Source organism: Talpa europaea (assembly GCF_964194135.1).
Source record: "Talpa europaea genome assembly, chromosome: 11".
NCBI classification, from domain to species: Eukaryota; Metazoa; Chordata; class Mammalia; order Eulipotyphla; family Talpidae; genus Talpa; species Talpa europaea.
Genome location: NC_140078.1, coordinates 92,162,285 through 92,181,093, shown reverse-complemented (window position 1 = coordinate 92,181,093; position 18,809 = coordinate 92,162,285). Strand labels below are relative to the sequence as shown.

The 18,809-nt window shown below is 45.1% G+C and overlaps 1 protein-coding gene across 1 annotated transcript in view; it reads left to right on the top strand.

Annotated features, from left to right (window-relative positions):
• PLCL2 (phospholipase C like 2) overlaps positions 1-18,809 on the top strand; it is a gene marked incomplete at its 3' end in the record, with an annotated part of 162,247 nt that overhangs the window by 73,206 nt on the left and 70,232 nt on the right. Inside the window, exon 2 of the mRNA XM_084247014.1 lies at positions 15,312-17,798. Coding sequence (XP_084103140.1) covers positions 15,312-17,798 — 2,487 coding nt within the window. The remainder of the gene's footprint in view (positions 1-15,311; positions 17,799-18,809) is intronic.

Here is an 18,809-nt window from a genome sequence, read left to right as displayed (position 1 = left end):
GTCCCATCTTATTTTGAAAAGTCTTTGGTCTCAAGTTTTAGTCTAATTAAATTAAAAACTACTTTCCAATAATGCCTTCAAAATCAAGACTAAATTACTCAGAAAGCAAATTTATTATTGGAATAAACATGGTTCAGCTCTAACTCCAGCTTTTTTCAGAGAACAAAATGTGATTTCTGTGTGGCCATTATAATTTCCAGTAAACCCAAGTCAATTTTATATCATATTTGGGTTAGGGAAGGAAGGGAGATGCATCAAAGCAGATCAAAATTATAAACTTTTCGCTAATCTAATTTTGGATGCATTTCATAAAGACCGTGAGCCACAGACTCAACTCCGCAATTTTATAAACATTTCTCAACGTGGAGAGCGCATTTTGAGGTGGTGTGGGATAGAGTCCTGGATTGTTAATGGTGACACATGACAGTGATGATATAATGCATTTGTGTTTTGATTTAAATGAAAACGACAATATACATGCATATTGGGGGGGTGCGGAGGCGGATGGTCTGATCCATGGACAAATGCATGCATGGTCTGTTAAGGTGATCAGCGGCCTCACTCCTTGGTACAGTTCCAAGAACTCACACTCCGCCTCCAGTAGCTCCCTAAAAACTGTGTCCCCTCTGTGAGAGGCTCCCACACCTCTGTACCACACCCAGCCGCTGTCACCCCCATTTGTGTATTGTTTTCCCTTAGGTAGGCTGCACAGGCATTGCTCTGAGATTTGCAGGAAGGCCATACAGGAGAGGCCTGAATTGAGAAGGGAAATCTGGATCACAGCATTCGAGGGTGTGTGGTGTGCCCAGGCTGGTGCCTGCGGAGCCCCATTTCACGGGAATTATGGGAGATCAGGACCCTGCACAGCCAAGCTGGTGGTTGCGTCGTGTTCCCAGTGACATCCATGCAGACCAGAGGGGAGCTCCAGCTGGACAAGGACCCAGTTCTAGCCAGACAAGCTAAGGCCCCATCCCATTAAGGGAAGGAGGGTAGGGAAAGCTGTCCCCGCCTCAGGCAGTAAATGAGCAGCCTGAGGTCCCTGCCCAAACCAGACCTTACACACTGGTAGAGCTGGGTCCAAGGGACCATCATGCTGGACAAGGTGTCACCTGCAAGTTGGAGGTGTCCAGATCGACCTCCTGGCAGTCAGGAAAGTAATGTGCCTGTCGCTGTGATTTAACCTTGGTCATGTCTGAATTTCCAGTGCTTAAAACTCAGTAAGGACTTAACACATTATTGATGAATAAGGTCACTTTCAAGTAGAGGGACCATATGTTTCAGTTTGCCCAGGACAGTCCCTGTCTGGTGGCATTATTATTAATAACCACTTTCATGTCCCAGTTTATCTTTTTTTTCCTTGAAGACACTTGAATTTACTAATAAAGACAACCAACATTCTCCTTGTACTTTTATTTACATTTATTAAGCATTTGCTTCTTCACTTTTTCTGGGGTAGCTTTTCTTCAGCGTGACCTCCTCTTCTGGTTTAGAGCAATCTGCTTGTTTCAGCCAGTGTCATCCCTGTGGGGGGGGCTCCCACGGGGCTACCTCCCACCAGGCGCCCTGGCAGCTCTGTGACCCATCCCAGGGCTCTGTTCTCCAGCATGTGCCAGTGACCCAGAAACCACGCCTCAACCTTCACATCCAGCGCTTCTCTCTGTGGGTTCGAGTGTGTGCAATGGAGGTTCAGCGCTCCTTTTGGGAGCCTGCTGTGGCCTGGTCCTCTGGACAGTGACAGCCTCCCGGTACTTGGCTTTTCAGATGTGATCCCCTTGGTGGCCTGGGCAGTTCCCTGAGTGTTGAGGGAGATTTGCAAGACTTTGTAGAGTCAAGTCAAGGGTCAAGTGAGTAGGGAAACCATTTTCAGAGATCACCTGAGGCCACTTTGGGAAGTAGAGTGGTGGGACTGGGGAAATTCTTGCGAATTCTGAAATATCCCAGGTTCAGTGTCTGCCTTGGGGGAAGGTAGTCCCCCGTTGCTGCGGGCTGTGGGGGCTGCAGGCTGTGGGGGCTGCGGGGCTGTGGGCTGCGGGCCTTCTGCCTGGGGCGCTGCTTCAGTGCCCAGTGCGCTCTCTCTGAGCAGCTCCTCTCAGAAGCCTGGGCCTTAGCGAGTCAGTGCCGGTTGCATAATGGGCCAAAGGGTCAGCTTTAAAATGCTCAGGAGTCAAATCCCTCTTTAAAAGTGCTGCTTGGTGGGCCTCCCCTGGTGGTGCAGCGGTTGAGCGCTGGGCTGTGCAGCCTCTGCAGCACTGGTTTGTTCCCAGGCCTCCGACGAGGGTCCCACAAAAAAAAAAAAAAAAAAAAAAAGTGCTGCATGGTGTAGCTGACAGAGTCTTGGAACTTGGAATAAGGTCAGTTCCCTGCTTAGTAAGGGATTTTGGTGATTAGTTTGCAAGTAGACAGAGAATTGGCCCTTGTTTTTTTTTAACCCTTGGATAACTTGAATGAAATAAGATACAGTGTAATTAAATACACCCTTTTAGGCTTAGGTGATAACACCTTTATATAAAATCTAAGCATGCCTTATCAATGCATATACTGGGTTCTCATACCAGTAGCCTGCAGCATGTTAATAAAAAGCCTTCTTTCTAGTTCTAAGTCTCAAAAGTTTGCAGGGTTTGCTTTGTGGGATTGCCTGACCTTCTTGGCTTTATATTCCCAGTTCAGAAAGTTCTGTTTGGAATGAGTTTCATTCCTGCTGGAGGGAGTCAGGACTTACAGCAGTGAGGGCTGGAAATGATGGCCCAGGATTTCATCGAAGCAGTTAAGGTTGCTTGAGTCCCTGGCAGCATAGACTACTTAAAATGCATTAATGATGAGATTTTACTGGTTTTTAAAACTGCTTTTCATTTTAGTTTGATGAGACAATTAATTTGCAGGGGACTTGTGGTTTTAAAAGGGTATACAAGGATTCAAGACGATGGCAGAACCGGACTTTCTGTAGTCCAAGTTGGCACGGCTCTGCCTTGCAACGGCTTGGGAGTAACAGCTCCAGTCTTATGGATTCCTGCCATGCAGCCTTTGTCATTTCTATCGATTTCTTATCCCAAGTGTGGCTTTTAATAAAAAAGTCGGGTTTACTGTGGGTGTAGCACAAAGTGTGTTGGTGTTATTGAGGTAAGTAAAGTGGACACACAGATTATGATGGTCACCTGGGCTACTTAAGGTATGCACAGTGGCTGTGTTAGAAAAATTCTTTATTTGCATATAACGCCTGTAAGTAGGAAAGCAGTGGTTTTGGAATTGACTGACTTTAAATTTTTTCAACAATTGGAAAAAAAAATGGAAGGCAACAATATGTGCTGTGCTATTTGGAGATAATTGTAACTGTTTAAAAAGTTGTTTTAAAGCACACAGGTTCCTATCTGTGTTTGAAATGATGGTGCTTTCAGTGATAATCTTTGAAGTTCATTTTTTCATTCATTCAGGGAGGGGGATAAACAATATAACATTTAAATATGTCATAAACTCTAGTTCCATCTCATTGAATTGTTAAGGCAGAAAAAATAGCCACCCAGATGGGCTGTTGAGTCTCAAAGTTGGAGTAAAAGTGAGGCCTTTTTCATTTCTTGACCTTTTAAACAAGGTGAGTTGTGGTGAGTTGTGCCGTGGGGGGAAATCATGTGGTTATCAGTCTTATGCTTACTCGTACTTTTTCTGTCTGTGGCACAGGAGCGTGCACTTGCCAGGCAACAGAGGGTTTCCGGGCAGAAGGGCTGACTCCTTTCCCACAGCAGCTGGGGCCTCACCCTGCAGTGTAGCCTGCAGGCTTACATCAGGCCTCCTGCCTGCCTCCCCTTATCCTGTCCCATACCCTATGAACGGCTTCAGACATTGCAGGCCTTTTCCTGTCTCATGTCTGTGCATATGCTGTTCCCTCTGCTCACCAATTCCCTTCTTTTCATTTTCCATCAGGATCCAGCTAAAAGTCACCCGCTAAGGAAGAGGTCATGATGACCCTATCTCCTCTTGCTCTCCCAAGAATTTTGTTCCTTCAGAAATATGTCCCCTCTTCCCTGCCTCATTAATTTTTCCTTCTGTATTGGATAAATCCCTTCAGCCCAGAAACCTGCTCTCGTATCTCCCATCTGAACAAACACACACTTTCCATCCCATTCATTTCCCTGGCTCCTTCTTCACAGAATTATCTACACTCGCTGTCTCCATTCTTCACTTCCCTTTCAGTCTCAGCTCATTCCAGAAGTCCTTCGAACTTGCCAAGGTCACCAAAGAACTCTGCTGGCAAGTCTTACGCATACCTCGCTAACATAATATCTAAAGGCAGTAAAGGCGCGTGGGACATGCAGAAAGGAAAAAGTAAAACGGCAGATGTGAATCCAGCTATATAAAAATAATGTTAAACGTGAATGGAATAAATTATCCAAGAAAAGACAGAGATTGTCATCCTAGATTTAAAAACAAAAGGTCTAGCAAGTATTGTCTACCCTTTTGATTCAAAGATACAAAGAAGCTCAAAGGATAGGACAACCATACATAGCTGGAGAGGCTACGCCAATATTGAGCGTATGTCATTTTCCTGACCTCCCCTTTCAGAAGCATTGACTGTCCTCCTGTTATTTAAACATTTTATTCTTGGCTGTAATACCATAGGCTCCTGGAGTCCCTGTGAATCCCTCACTTCCGTTTTCTTCCTCTTTTATTGGTCCCTCTTTCTCCACACAACCTAAAATATTGGAATGCACCAAATTCCATCCGGGCTCATCTTCTCTTCTGTCCCTGCTCCTTCACTAGATAATCTCATGCGGCCACCAGCATGCTGTGGCTTCCAAATTTCCATGTGTAGCTTGACCTCTCTCCTGATTTCCAAATTCATATATTAAACTGCATATTTGACATTTCCACTTGGATATCTGTAGGCATCTCAAATGTACCATGTGCAAAACAAACCTACTGATTTTTCACCAGAAAACTATTCCTTAATCTTCCTCATCTCAATAAGCAGCACCTTTGTGCACCATTTAAGCAAGCTGGAAACAATTTCCATTAGAGTCCTCCTTTTCTCTCATATGCTACCTCCAGTCAATCTGCAAGCATTGTCAGCACTGTCTTTTCAGTTATCCTGACCATCCCTCTCCACCTCTGTTGTCACCCCCATGGCCCTGGCTGCCATCATCCTAGGTCTGGGATGCTCTCTCCCTACCTCCGCTCTTAGCCACTCTGATCCACTCTCTACTTGGTACTGTTTTAAAAGGGCCCATCAGACCACAGCATCCTCCTTCAAGGAGTGGCCTCTAAGCTCAAATCCAAATGCCTTCTCTATGGTTCTATAGGATTTGACCTGTGCCTGAATCTGCAATTTCATTTTCTTCCAGTCGCACCCAGCTCACTGCACTTGAACCAGGGTAGTGTCCTATTAACCCTGGAGTGCTCCCGGGTCACCAGAGGGACTACTCCACTGACTGCTGGCATTACTTTAGCCAGGGGCATAGAATATAGACTTGGCCCAGTCCCTTAAAAAGTTCACTTTCTACTTGAGAAGATAAGCTTAACCCACATCAAACAATTAGAGTACAGAATACACTATAATTAAGTGTTAAATTACAGGGTAGAGACTTTAAATACTGTATAAGCTTGGGGAAGAGAAGACATTAAGGGCTGGACGCCTGTAGACTCATGAATGGCTTGGAACTTGAAAGAATATTTTGTAAAAAGCTGAGTTTCCCTTCCATATGATTCATTAATTTCTTTCTTTTTCTGATTTAATGGTTCCCCCTATAGTCACGCTAATTTCATATGCAAGCCATTGGATTAAAGAAAGGCCCCATGAAGAAAATAATAAAATGATTGCATAATAAATTGTCAGTGAAGGAATTTTCCTTACAGTTTAATTTTGAAATAGTTGGGGCGGTATTAAAATTTCTGGCTGAAACCACTCCTGTTCTTTTGCTGGGCCGGATGTACCTCAAGGCAGTAGGTCTGCCTGCACATGGGTTTCTGTGGAACTTTTCCTTCCAACTCCTTACTACCCCTGATGGGTTTTTCTCCTTAACCCCCAGCAATGCCACACCTAAGCATAAAAAATGAAGAAAATAATTGCCTCCTGAAATAATCCTGAAATAGTGAAGAACAAGTCCAGTTTAGGGAGAGAAATTGTAATTGAGCAGTTACTCTTAGAACTGATCACATTCCGTGATATGACTTGCAGATATTTTAAAAATATTTTAAAATTCAGTACAATTTACCAGTTATTAACAGTAACAGTTTTGTAACCACATCTTGATATAACTTCGTAGTGAACGAAGTCAGCACGCTTTACGATGTGTTAAAGAAGGAATTACAGTATACACAGTTGAGAAACACCGACAGTTTTCACACCAAAGTGGGCCACTTAAGTGCCATTATTATAGATCATAAATTAAAATTCATTAGCATCAATATTTTCACTGGAATGCAAAGTATCTCTCGAGTCGTTTATAGGAGCTCAGCGCTCACCATTAACTTTTTCATTACTGGAGAAAGCCAATGAATTTTATTGCAGTTTACATTGGACACAGATGTACATTATGGTTTTGTAAATTTATTTAGAATACATCTCTCAGTAGTAATGCAAGTGTTTTACCAGAAGAGTGTTGTCGTAAAAGTCTCTCCTTCATAATAATCCTCATATTTTGTAATGAAAGTGACTGTTGTTTTAAGACAGGTGTGACCCCTTACACTGATGAACTGGGAGCTTTAACCCGACCTTGAAAGCTTCATTTTACAGGAAACGGGATTTGTTTTCTTTATAAGGAGCTGTTTGGAACACTATAGGAAATAACCTGGGAGGAGGAATCACCTGAGTAATTCAGCTGTGCTTGCATCAGAATCATTTATTTTTTGAAGAGAATCGTAATGGGATCATTGCTTCATTTTTTTCCTTTTCATATATGATTTCTTATATGTGAGTTAAATTGTAACTTTAACCAAATGGGCGGGGTTTAAAATTAACCAAAGACTAAGAAATGGTTTACTTATTTGTGGCCTACAGATGTAGCGCTGCAACCTTCTGAAGCTTTATTTTGAGAGGGCATCTGGCTGTCTTTGATATTTCTCCAATGTATTTTGGACATCCCACCCATCTAGTTAGACCCAAAACGCTTACAATAGCATTAAATAGTTAAATAAGACCCAGAGAAAGTGCTGTTCATTCTGTTTCTTTTAGGATGGGAAAAACTTTCAACAACCCCCTCAGTGATCAGCATTGAAATTACACTTTTATGATGGTGGTTCTTTTTATTTTTCTTTCATAAAGAAATCTTTTCAGCCCAGAATGTATTTATTAAACGGAGTCTAAGGCAGAGTGTACATAATTTCAGGCATCGCTTAGACCACTTTCCAAATACAAACTTATTTCATCATTATAACAGCCCTATGAATAGATACTATGCATACATAGTACATGGGGGGAGGTTAGGTGTTATTTTGGTGTCTATTTTATAGGTGGGGAAACTGTAGCACAGACAACTCACATCCCGTGGACCATCATATTTCAGTGGGTGATTCCTAAACCAGAATAGAAACTATTGGACTATTTCATTCTGCCTTTGTGTAAAGAAAACCATTGTGTAGCTACAAATAAGAGCTCTTTCTATGATTGATTTTGCTGTTTTTATTATTAAAATGCTATTACCTATATCCAGAAAGCATATAGCTTCCTTTCCCTTTCCTGTCTCTGTTTTGCATTTCTCACTTGGGTAATCTTAAAATTTCCTTTACAACCCTGTAAAATATTTGTTCTTTGCCTTAAACTTTTATGGCCCGCATTCCCTCATAGGAAACGATCATCTTTTTCTTTGTTTTCTACAGTTTATGTTAATAAGCCATGATGTTAAGCTTTGTAGAGGAAGCGAGTGGGTTGGCAGATCACTCTCAGAATCCATCTGAAACCCTCCTGCGATCCCTCACAGAGCTAGCTTGGGGATAGTTTTGTCTTTGGAAGAACAGGGAAAATTAAAGGCTATAGCTCTTTAGAAGACAAACGTTTCTTGTAAAAGTATCGTACATATATTACATTTGCTTGCAATGTGGGTTGAGTAGACAATCTGTGGCTACATATAAGTAGGTCACCTGTAATCCACCACTGTGAGTCTTACCTGTCGATAACTCGCTTTTTCACTCTGGCTGCCTTGAAACGTTTCTCTCGTACTTGTTTTTCAGCAGTGTCTGCTCTGTCTAGGGATGTGTATGTGAGTGACCCTGCTTGAGTTTCTTGGATGTGACTTTAGAAAGTCCTAGGACATTATTTCTTGAAAGATTTCTTCTGCCATATTCATTCTCTCTCTCTTTTCCTGCCAGGACTCTATTTCCATGTTAGTCAACAGCTCTCAGATTCACTATTTTGTATTTTTTTTAATCTCCTATCTTCTAGTTCATTGATTCTCTGCTTGAGTAAGCACATGAGTAAATATGCTTGGAAGTCTATTAAAGGAATTCATTATCTATGATATATGGGGTTTTTAGACAACATTTCCATCAGATTGTTCTTTATACTCTCTGTCTTTCTGCTGAAAGGTCCCATCTGATTGTGAATATTGTCCAGTAGATTCTCTCATATATGAATGACAATTATTTTAAAGTTCCTGTCTCGTGCCAACATCCTGGCACCTCTGAGTCTGGCTGGTGATTATCGTTGGACAGTGGGTTTTCCCCAGTCTACTTCTGCATCTCTATAACTTTTACTGAATGTTTGATAGCATATTTAACAGAGACTGAGTTAGATAATATTTATGCTCAGAAGCATAAATGGTCCTGCCTCCTCTTCCAGGTCACTAGTGCTGGAGAAATGAGTCTGTATAGTCAATAATTGGGCTGAACCTGTGTTGTCTGATGCCTTTGTCACCTTCCCCATAGCTCAGCTTCACATTCCTCTCCTGGGGGCCACCATGGCCTGTGTCCAGGTGGGGGCTAGGCCCCTCGAGGGCCCGCTTACTGTCCTGCTCTCCCTCAGCTTCCATCTAGAATGCTGGTGTCAGAGAGGTCTCCCCATCCCTTGCCCCTCCTCCACAGTAGACCTCTTGCTCGTTGGCACTTGCCTTCTGGTGGAGTCAGGGAGAACCCTTAGTCCTTTGGTCTAGATTTGGTCTTAGGCAGCCCATGGACCTGGGCCTCAGCATTCCTGCCCTGCTCCCCAAAACACCCTAGCATCCTTTTTCTGCCTCTCTCCTGATGGTAGCACAGAGTTCTGCTTTTGTTGGTGCAGGGTCCTGAGTGCAAGAGGCCCTTCTGCCCCTTGGGAGTTAGATCTTTGTTTGGCTGCAGAAGTAGATGAGTTTTGCTCCTTCCCTTCCCCATGTCCCTGGGAGGAAGAGGGTCTGTTACCCTCCCCCGGTGGTTTAAGGCTTTTGCTTCATATTAGAGGATGGGTGTGGGACAGAGCTACATGCTGACCCCCAGTGGGAACTACCCTACTCAGGTGGGGGCTCCCTGCCCTGTTCTGTCCCCAGCCTTTCTCACGAGCCCCCACAAGGAGCACTTAACAAATGAGAGCAAGGGCCTCCCCGATGGCGCAGCAGTTGAGCTCCGGGTTGTGAGGGTCTCACATGGTGCGCGACCTCTCCTGACGCCCGCTGCTACCCTCAGCAGTGTGTTTCGTCAGTTTGCCTGTTCTGTTCTCTGCTCTGGCTCTGGTGAATTCTCTCACCCTCCCGCGCTTCTGACTGCACCCAGTGCTTGTAAAAATAAATAAATAAAAATCTTAAAAAAAAAAACCACCAAAAATAAACAAATGAGGACACACTCTCCCTGTGTCTGGGCTCCCAGTTACGCTCAACTGATAGACTCACCTGCACTTAGCCTTGAGGAATTCCTTAAAATTTTAGATGATTTACTTTTCCCTGCTTCCTCCCATGCGGTGCCAGAACACGAGGCCGCTTCTGTGGCTTGTGTCTTCCGGGAGGGGCTGGTCACTTTCTGCAATCCAGTTCCTGTGGTTGCCTTGTGGCCACAGTTCTCCAGTGGGAAAAACTGCGATTTGGTAGCTTCCCTCTTTCTCATTTGAGTAGGAGTAAAGCTCTCCTTGGCTTTCTGCATTCCCAGTCAGCGCGGGGACACCTCTGGCCTTCACTTCCTGACTTGTAAGCACCTGTCTGTTCCCAAGCCATTGGCGAATCTGTATCCTCGTAAGCTCCTTGCCAGACTTGCCCAGGGCGAGCTGCTGGCCAGTGTGGGGGGCAGCCTGGGCCGTTCAGGCCTCCCTGTGAGCGCCAGTGGCTTTTGATCAACTCGGTTTTTCTTCAAGTTACTTTATTCTATTTCAGTTCATCTTATAAGATGACCTTCGGAACCATCTTTTCCTCCTTCGGAGCCTCCCTCTTTTTTTACTTACCTTGGAGAACTCAGCAAGGTTTTAAGGATGTGAAAAGCCTTGCAAGGTAACCCCAACATGCCCGCATGGCCAACTCCTCCAGTTTTCAGTTCAGAGTTATTGTTACTGAACTGAAGCAAGGTTGACGTTGTGCACATTCAATGGGTCTCTAGCTGTTGGGGGTGATGGTGGGGGGGGGGCTGTTGTTTTGTTTTCATGAAGGACAGAGATTTTTTTTTTTTATAATTTTTTTTTCCCCAAAGATTTATTTATTTATTTATTTATACAAGCACTGGGTACAGTCAGAAACGCGGGAGGGTGAGAGAATTCACCAGAGCCAGAGCGGGGAGCAGAACAGGCTGAAGGACCGAAGTACACTGCTGAGGGGAGCAGCGGGCGGCAGGAGAGGTCTGCGCGCCGTGTGGGACCCTCCTCCGGTGGCCAGGGAGCAGCCGGGGATCGAACCGGCGCCGCAGAGGCTGCAGGCAGCTTCGCAACCCAGCGCTCAACCGCTGCGCCACCGGGGAGGCCTGGACAGAGATTTCTTTAACCTGGTGTTTCTCAACTCTGTAATCCTAGGCTCACTTTGATAAGCATAAAAACCCCATGCCCTTTTTCGGTGCTATTTATGTATCAAATTAAATCACTTGGCTGAGAATAAAGCCGAATCACTTGGCTGAGGTAAGCCACTACTGGGTCTCCTTCCATCTCCCTCCACTGCTGCTCCCCTCACTTGCCAGCATCCCAGCCTAGGCCCTTCACTGTTTCAGTCCATGTATTGAATCTGGATATTGATTCATCATTTTTTCATGATGTTTCCTGAAAAATAATCAAACCGCATATGAAAACAAATCAATTTTGAAATACAAGAGAGAGGGAGTGGGGCCCAGGAGGCTGTCTTCCTATTCCAGCAGGGCATAGGCTAGCTCTGTGCCCCAACTCCAGACTGACTCCTCCAGCGCGTCTCCTGTTCCCCAGAACCAGCTAGATCAATGGACCCCTGCCAAGCACTTTGTTGCCAGCAAAGGAAACAAGGCCTATCTATTTGTTACCTCATTTCAGGATGAGAATTTGTGGAATGGCCTGTGCTCATTTATGAAATTGCCACTGCTTAAGCGTCCCAGCTGGTAGTTTCAGTGGCAAACTTCCCTTAAATTAGGTAGGCAGTGCGGTTAGGAATATGCATGTCTCTCCATAGGACTCAGTATGGCTATTTCCGTTTTCTTAATGTTAACTATGAATTCTGTAAACATTTTTTTTAAAGATTTATTTATTTATTTATTTATACAAGCACTGGGTACAGTCAGAAGCGCGGGAGGGTGAGAGAATTCACCAGAGCCAGAGCGGGGAGCAGAGCAGGCAGAAGGACTGAAGTACACTGCTGAGGGGAGCAGCAGGCGGCAGGTGAGGTCTGCGTACCATGTGGGACCCTCCTTCAGTGGCCGGGGAGCAGCCAGGGATCGAACCGGCCCTGAAGAGGCTGCAGGCAGCTTCGCAACCCAGCACTCAACCGCTGCGCCACCGGGGAGGCCCTCTGTAAACACTTTTACTCTTCCTGAATTTGCTGTGGTAATGAGAAGTTGGTCTAGTCTCTTTAAGTTCTCCGCATTACTTGTATAATTATTTGTGCTATAGAATTATTATTCCGTAAATAAGTGTTGGTTAATGTATAAATGGACCTTTAAGTTTCTTTCCAGGTCTAAATTTTATGATTCTTTAAACCTGTGGGAGCAGGTTCCCTTTCATACTGGGCACTTGCTTTATTCTCCTCCTCTTGATGTTAATAGGAGCTGATGTTAAAAATATGTTAATAAATTTGTCCACTGGTGTTAACCCACTGGCTCTTAGCCTGTGGGCAAGTTTGCATATTGTTCTATTCCCCCTCAGAAGTTTTAGGTGACAATGTAACAGACAGCCCTGAAATATCATTTATCCCATTTAAAGATATTTTGAGGAATCTTCATCTCTGTAAAAATCTGTGCTGTTTTTTTCCCAGCTTTCAAGTGCTCAGTGCATATAAGTTAAATGTATCTAGTTTTCCTTCAGTTAAAAAAAAAAAAAAAAGCTATAGCATCTACAGTTTGATCACTCTTCATTGTTACATTTAAGCCAGTTGACATTGAAACTGCATAGCAAATAGATACCAACTGTGCTGCTGACCTGCTGCTTAGCTGACCCAGTTCCTGGCCACTGCTGGGCTAAAAAGCAAAACCTGAGAGAATCGAGTAGAATCAGGTAGAGATTGTGGAATCAGGCAGGTTGGCAGCCCAGATCTCCTGCGCTTGAACCTTGCTTCTTCACTCCCACACGAGTGCTTCCGCCCTCCTCTGCCTTCAAATCCACCAGTGAACTCTGAAGCCAGCTCCCCTTCTGTCTTGAGGCAAGTGCCCTCCTTTATTGTTGGTCCCTAACAGCAGGGAGGGAGATACAGACCTTTCATGCAGCCCTCCATGTGCGATGGCCAGGATGGCTCTGGGTTAACAGCAGAGCGGAAAGAAGAGAGGGGAATCGTCTGCTGTCGTGACAGTAACCGCGCATGGGTGGCTGTCCTCCTGGTGTGTCTGCAGTCAGTGAGCGGAAGGCACGATTGAGACCTGAGCTGCTTGTGAGAAGCAAGGCAGTGATCTTGAAGCTGCAAGTATGGCGTGTAAGATGCTGTGCGTGTGTGAGCGTGTGTTTGCTACTCACCTACCTCCCAGTTCAGCTTTTTCCCTCTTAATAGCAAAGAAACCTTTGAATTGGAAGCTAATCAGCTGCAGTAAATGAGAATGTGGTGGTAGAATATTAATCAATATGCTCAAACGACAGAATAAAAGATTGCAATATTGTGAATATGTTTTAATGGATAAACGCCTCCATTTATCTTTGTGACTTCTTACTAGTGGCATCCTTGAGACACAATTTATAAGAATTAGAAAATTCCTTTACTTACTTAGGACATTGTCTTTAATAAAGGCAAATTGTGCCTTTTTGAAAGGTAAAGACAGCCTCTGTCCTGAAAAATAGGAAATTTATACATTCGTTTCACACCCTTATGTGTGGCTGATTACAAATTCAGTTTCATGCCAACTCACTGGAGTAGACAGAGCACAGTTCTTGCACTAGGGATTTGGAGCAGCTATAATACAACCTAGCTTTTGGATGCCAGTCGCCACTGTTCTTGCGTCTTTTGCACTTCATTGTTCTAAGGATGCACTTTAAAGACATACCCTGCCTGTGGCTTTTATGTTTTATCTTAGCATTCAGATCACAAAAGCCTCTGTGGTTCACTTTGAAACTTTGAGGGAAATGATGCCCACATGATTTAAAGTTTAAGTTTAATTACCTTCTGCAAATTGCTTTGGGAAGTATAGGTAGTCAAAGAGTAAAAGTGGTTTTCAATTTCAGACAGAGAATATCATAATCGCTTTTTGAAATAGAAAGGTTTTATTCAAAATAGATTCTCTCCAGAGCAGGAAAGTCAGAATTACCTTTCTATAACATTTGGCACGTCCTTTTCCTTATTGCCATGAAAGCTGTACAACCCACACTGTCATCTCCTTCTTTATTTATGAGTATAATGACTTATTGAGAATTTTCACATTCTCTTAGCCTTCTTAAAAGACAACGTCATGTTTTAGGTTAAAATTATAGAAGATGTCATGAGGTCTTCTGTATGGGGAAAGAGGACTTAAACCTACACAGTCTGCCACCTAAGGTGGGCACACGTTATATTATATAGGAAAGTGGAGGAATGAGTTATTGGTGCAGAAAACTTCTTTGGAAATAGGCACTGACTGAAGTTTTGCAGTTGGTACTATTGTCCTGGAGAGCTCTGGAATACTGGCATTAGGTGACAGTGTTCTTTAGCGCTGATCAATAATGTTAATAAATGCACCTCTGGCTGTAATCTAGAGCCCTTACCCAGATGTCATACAACTGCAGCAGTAAAATCATATCTTTTTTTAAAAAAAGATTTATGTATTTATGCATATAGGAACTGGGGTCTAGGCCAGAGGTAAGTGGATTCACCAGAGACAGAATGGGGAGCAAAACAGTTTCACTGAAATACACTGCTGAGGGGAGCAGCGGGTGAGACAGAAGAGGTCTTTTGCACCATGTGGGTGAGCTCCCTGGCCGGGGATTGAATTTGTGCCACAGTGGCTGGTGATAGCTTCATAGTGCTGAGTCTTTAACCCCTGCACCACAGGGGGGCCCTATCTGAGGTATTTTGGATCATGATTCATGTAACTTGAGACTCTGAAGAGTCAGGAGTTTCTACTGGATTCTAGTATCTACTCATTTACATACGTTAGTGGTTTGTACTTAGCTGTCTGGTCATTTGGTAGATATGGTTTCTAGAAATAGCCCAGATCCTAATGAATCCCCAGTGGTCTGAAAGTGATTTACACACTTTAATATACCCCATCACCTACAGCATTGCCTAAATGCCAGGTCCTGGGCACCACTCCCTGGAGATCTGTTCCACCAGCCTGGGATCTGCATCCAGCAACCTAGGTGATTCTGAGGCATGAGGCACCGTGGTCTATGCCTTGAGGAGCACTGGTGTGGGGGATGTGTGTCCAGGCAGGGCTCGTCTCCTGGTGTGGCTGTGCAGGCCTCGCGCTCAGGATGGCTTTGTATTTGCCATGATGTTCTTCTGTTCATTGCCTTCTTGAAATTCATAATTTTTGAATGGGGAACTCTGCACTTTGATTCCCCTGAGCACTGCAAATTATGTAGCCAGTTCTCTGTGCAAGATTTTATTGTGTGTTACTGAAATTGTTTTCTCTTGACATTCATGGATTGCAATTATTTCATAATGATTTCTTACCTGTTTATGTTAGCCTGCAAAGTACAAGCCCCTGCCAAGCTTTAGATGTGAAGGAGCATCATTCATCACAGGACACAGATAAGGGATTCCCAAGGAAATTAAATGCTTATTCCTAAACTGAACATCAAGACTTAACATATTACATATCATACCACTTTTCTGTTATTCTAATACACTTTTTATTTTCCTGCCCAGGATGGCACAAAACAGAAAAGAGAACGGAAGAAGACCGTCTCCTTTAGCAGCATGCCCACGGAGAAGAAGATCAGCAGTGCCAGTGACTGTATCAACTCAATGGTCGAGGGCTCAGAACTCAAAAAGGTTCGCTCCAACTCTAGAATTTACCATAGGTATTTTTTACTGGACGCCGACATGCAGAGCCTGAGGTGGGAACCATCTAAGAAGGATTCTGAGAAAGCCAAGATTGACATCAAGTCCATCAAGGAAGTGAGGACAGGGAAGAACACAGACATTTTCCGCAGCAATGGCATCTCTGACCAGATCTCCGAAGACTGTGCGTTCTCTGTCATCTATGGGGAGAATTATGAGTCCCTGGATCTGGTCGCCCACTCGGCTGATGTTGCGAACATCTGGGTTACGGGGCTGCGGTATCTCATTTCTTACGGAAAACACACACTTGACATGTTAGAAAGTAGCCAAGACAACATGAGGACTTCTTGGATTTCACAGATGTTTTGTGAGATCGATGTAGATAATCTGGGACATATCACTCTGTGCAACGCCGTGCAGTGTATCAGAAACCTCAATCCTGGCTTAAAAATTAGCAAAATCGAGCTTAAGTTCAAAGAATTGCACAAATCCAAGGACAAAGGTGGCACTGAAGTCACGAAGGATGAGTTTGTGGAGGTTTACCATGAGCTTTGTACGAGGCCTGAAATTTATTTCCTTTTAGTTCAGTTTTCAAGCAATAAAGAATTCCTTGACACCAAGGACCTTATGATGTTCCTCGAGGCGGAGCAAGGGGTGGCGCATATCAATGAGGAAATAAGCCTTGAAATCATTCACAAATACGAGCCGTCCAAAGAGGGTCAGGAGAAGGGCTGGCTCTCCATAGACGGCTTCACCAATTACCTGATGTCGCCTGACTGTCTCATATTCGACCCGGAACATAAAAAGGTGTGTCAGGACATGAAGCAGCCTTTGTCTCATTACTTCATAAACTCATCTCATAACACGTACTTAATAGAGGATCAATTCCGAGGCCCCTCTGATATCACGGGCTACATCCGAGCTCTTAAGATGGGCTGCCGGAGTGTGGAGTTAGACGTCTGGGACGGGCCAGACAATGAGCCCGTGATTTACACGGGCCACACCATGACCTCGCAGATCGTGTTCCGCAGTGTCATCGATATCATCAACAAGTATGCCTTCTTCGCCTCAGAGTACCCACTTATTTTGTGTCTAGAGAACCACTGTTCTATCAAGCAGCAGAAGGCCATGGTCCAACACATGAAGAAGATTCTGGGGGACAAGCTGTATACCACATCTCCCAACGTGGAGGAGTCTTATCTGCCCTCCCCCGATGTCCTGAAAGGGAAGATCCTCATCAAAGCCAAGAAGCTGTCCTCCAGCTGTTCCGGGGTAGAAGGGGATGTGACGGACGAGGACGAGGGGGCAGAGATGTCCCAGAGGGTGGGCAAGGAGAATGTGGAGCAGGCCAACAACGTGCCGGTGAAACGGTTCCAGCTCTGCAAGGAGCTGTCCGAGCTGGTCAGCATCTGCAAGTCTGTCCAGTTCAAGGAATTCCAGGTGTCCTTTCAGGTTCAGAAGTACTGGGAGGTCTGCTCCTTCAACGAAGTGCTGGCTAGCAAGTACGCCAACGAAAACCCGGGGGACTTTGTCAATTACAACAAACGCTTCCTGGCCAGGGTTTTCCCCAGCCCCATGAGAATTGATTCCAGTAACATGAACCCCCAGGATTTCTGGAAGTGCGGTTGTCAGATCGTAGCCATGAACTTCCAGACTCCAGGGCTGATGATGGACCTGAATATTGGCTGGTTCCGGCAGAATGGGAACTGTGGCTACGTCCTGCGGCCGGCCATCATGCGGGAGGAGGTCTCCTTCTTCAGCGCCAACACCAAGGACTCCGTCCCGGGCGTCTCACCGCAGCTCCTGCACATTAAGATCATCAGCGGGCAGAACTTCCCCAAACCCAAAGGCTCAGGTGCCAAAGGTGACGTGGTGGACCCCTACGTCTACGTGGAAATCCACGGCATCCCTGCCGACTGTGCGGAGCAGAGGACGAAAACGGTGCACCAGAACGGAGACACGCCCATCTTCGACGAGAGCTTCGAGTTCCAAATCAACCTGCCGGAGCTGGCCATGGTACGCTTCGTCGCGCTGGACGACGACTACATCGGGGACGAGTTCATCGGCCAGTACACCATCCCCTTCGAGTGTCTGCAGACGGGCTACCGCCACGTGCCACTGCAGTCCCTGACCGGGGAGGTGCTGGCCCACGCGTCCCTGTTTGTCCATGTGGCCATCACTAACCGAAGAGGGGGAGGGAAACCTCACAAACGGGGCCTCTCTGTGAGGAAAGGGAAGAAATCCAGGGAATATGCATCTTTGAGAACACTGTGGATTAAAACGGTGGACGAGGTGTTCAAGAACGCCCAGCCTCCCATCCGGGATGCCACGGACCTGCGGGAGAACATGCAGGTAGGTTCCTGAGTCTGTTGACTGTCCAGGATTCCCCCGTGCCTGTGCAGGGTTCATGAATATGCAGGGGTGTGTGTGTGTGTGTGCGTGTGTGTGTGTGTCCACGCACATGTATTTTGCAGTGGTGGATTTGATTTTAAATCATTGGTAAATTCCAGCCGGTCATTAGAATGTTTACAGCTCGCCTCATTTTTTAATCATTTACATTTCCAGAACTAGTGGATCCTGGAAGAGTTGATAATGTGTTCGAATACAGTAGTCTGTATGCTGTGCAAATGCTGCCTCTTGGTCCCATTAATGACTCCTCGACAGTCCTCCGACGTGCAACTCTCAGGCTTTTCTGGCCATCCCTCAGCTGGAACGCACATCAGCAGCCTGTAAAATAACAGCCACACGCACCCGTCCTTCCCGTTGGCGCGGCAGTGGTGGGAAGTCGCGAGCTCTTAAATGAGCCAGCATGTTTGCATATTGAGTCCTTGATTTTAGAGGACAGCTATTTAATTGTTTAAGTAAAAGACATGTGGTGTGTTTATTAGAAGTCTAAGATAATAATTACCTCTGAACTCCATAATGACTAAAAGCACTCAGTTAGGAATTATGTGTGTAATTAAGGATCGTTTGCGAGTCTAGCAGTCTGCCCGTGGCCGTGGCTGCTGCAGAGCTGGGCAGCGAGGGCCAGCCTCACCCGACCATGCCTGTGGGTGCAGGATCCACCAGTCAGTGGAGTCTGAGAACAGTCAACGTGTTTCACCCATCTACCTGGCCTGTGGATATTGTATTAATAAAAGAGAAATTTTATTTCTTTCTTGCAAAGTAAAAGCATAGCAGAAATGTGAGGGCTTGTTCCTTAAGGTAGGGGTGGTATGGTAAACCCTCAGCTCTGAGCAAGCAGTCATGTCCTGCCCCAAGGCTGCTGTGTGTGTGACACCGAATTCCTTGGAGGAGATTCCAGAGCACCAGTGTCATCTTTCCTAGAGCTGGGAGTTTGTGCTGAACCCCACAGAACCAGTG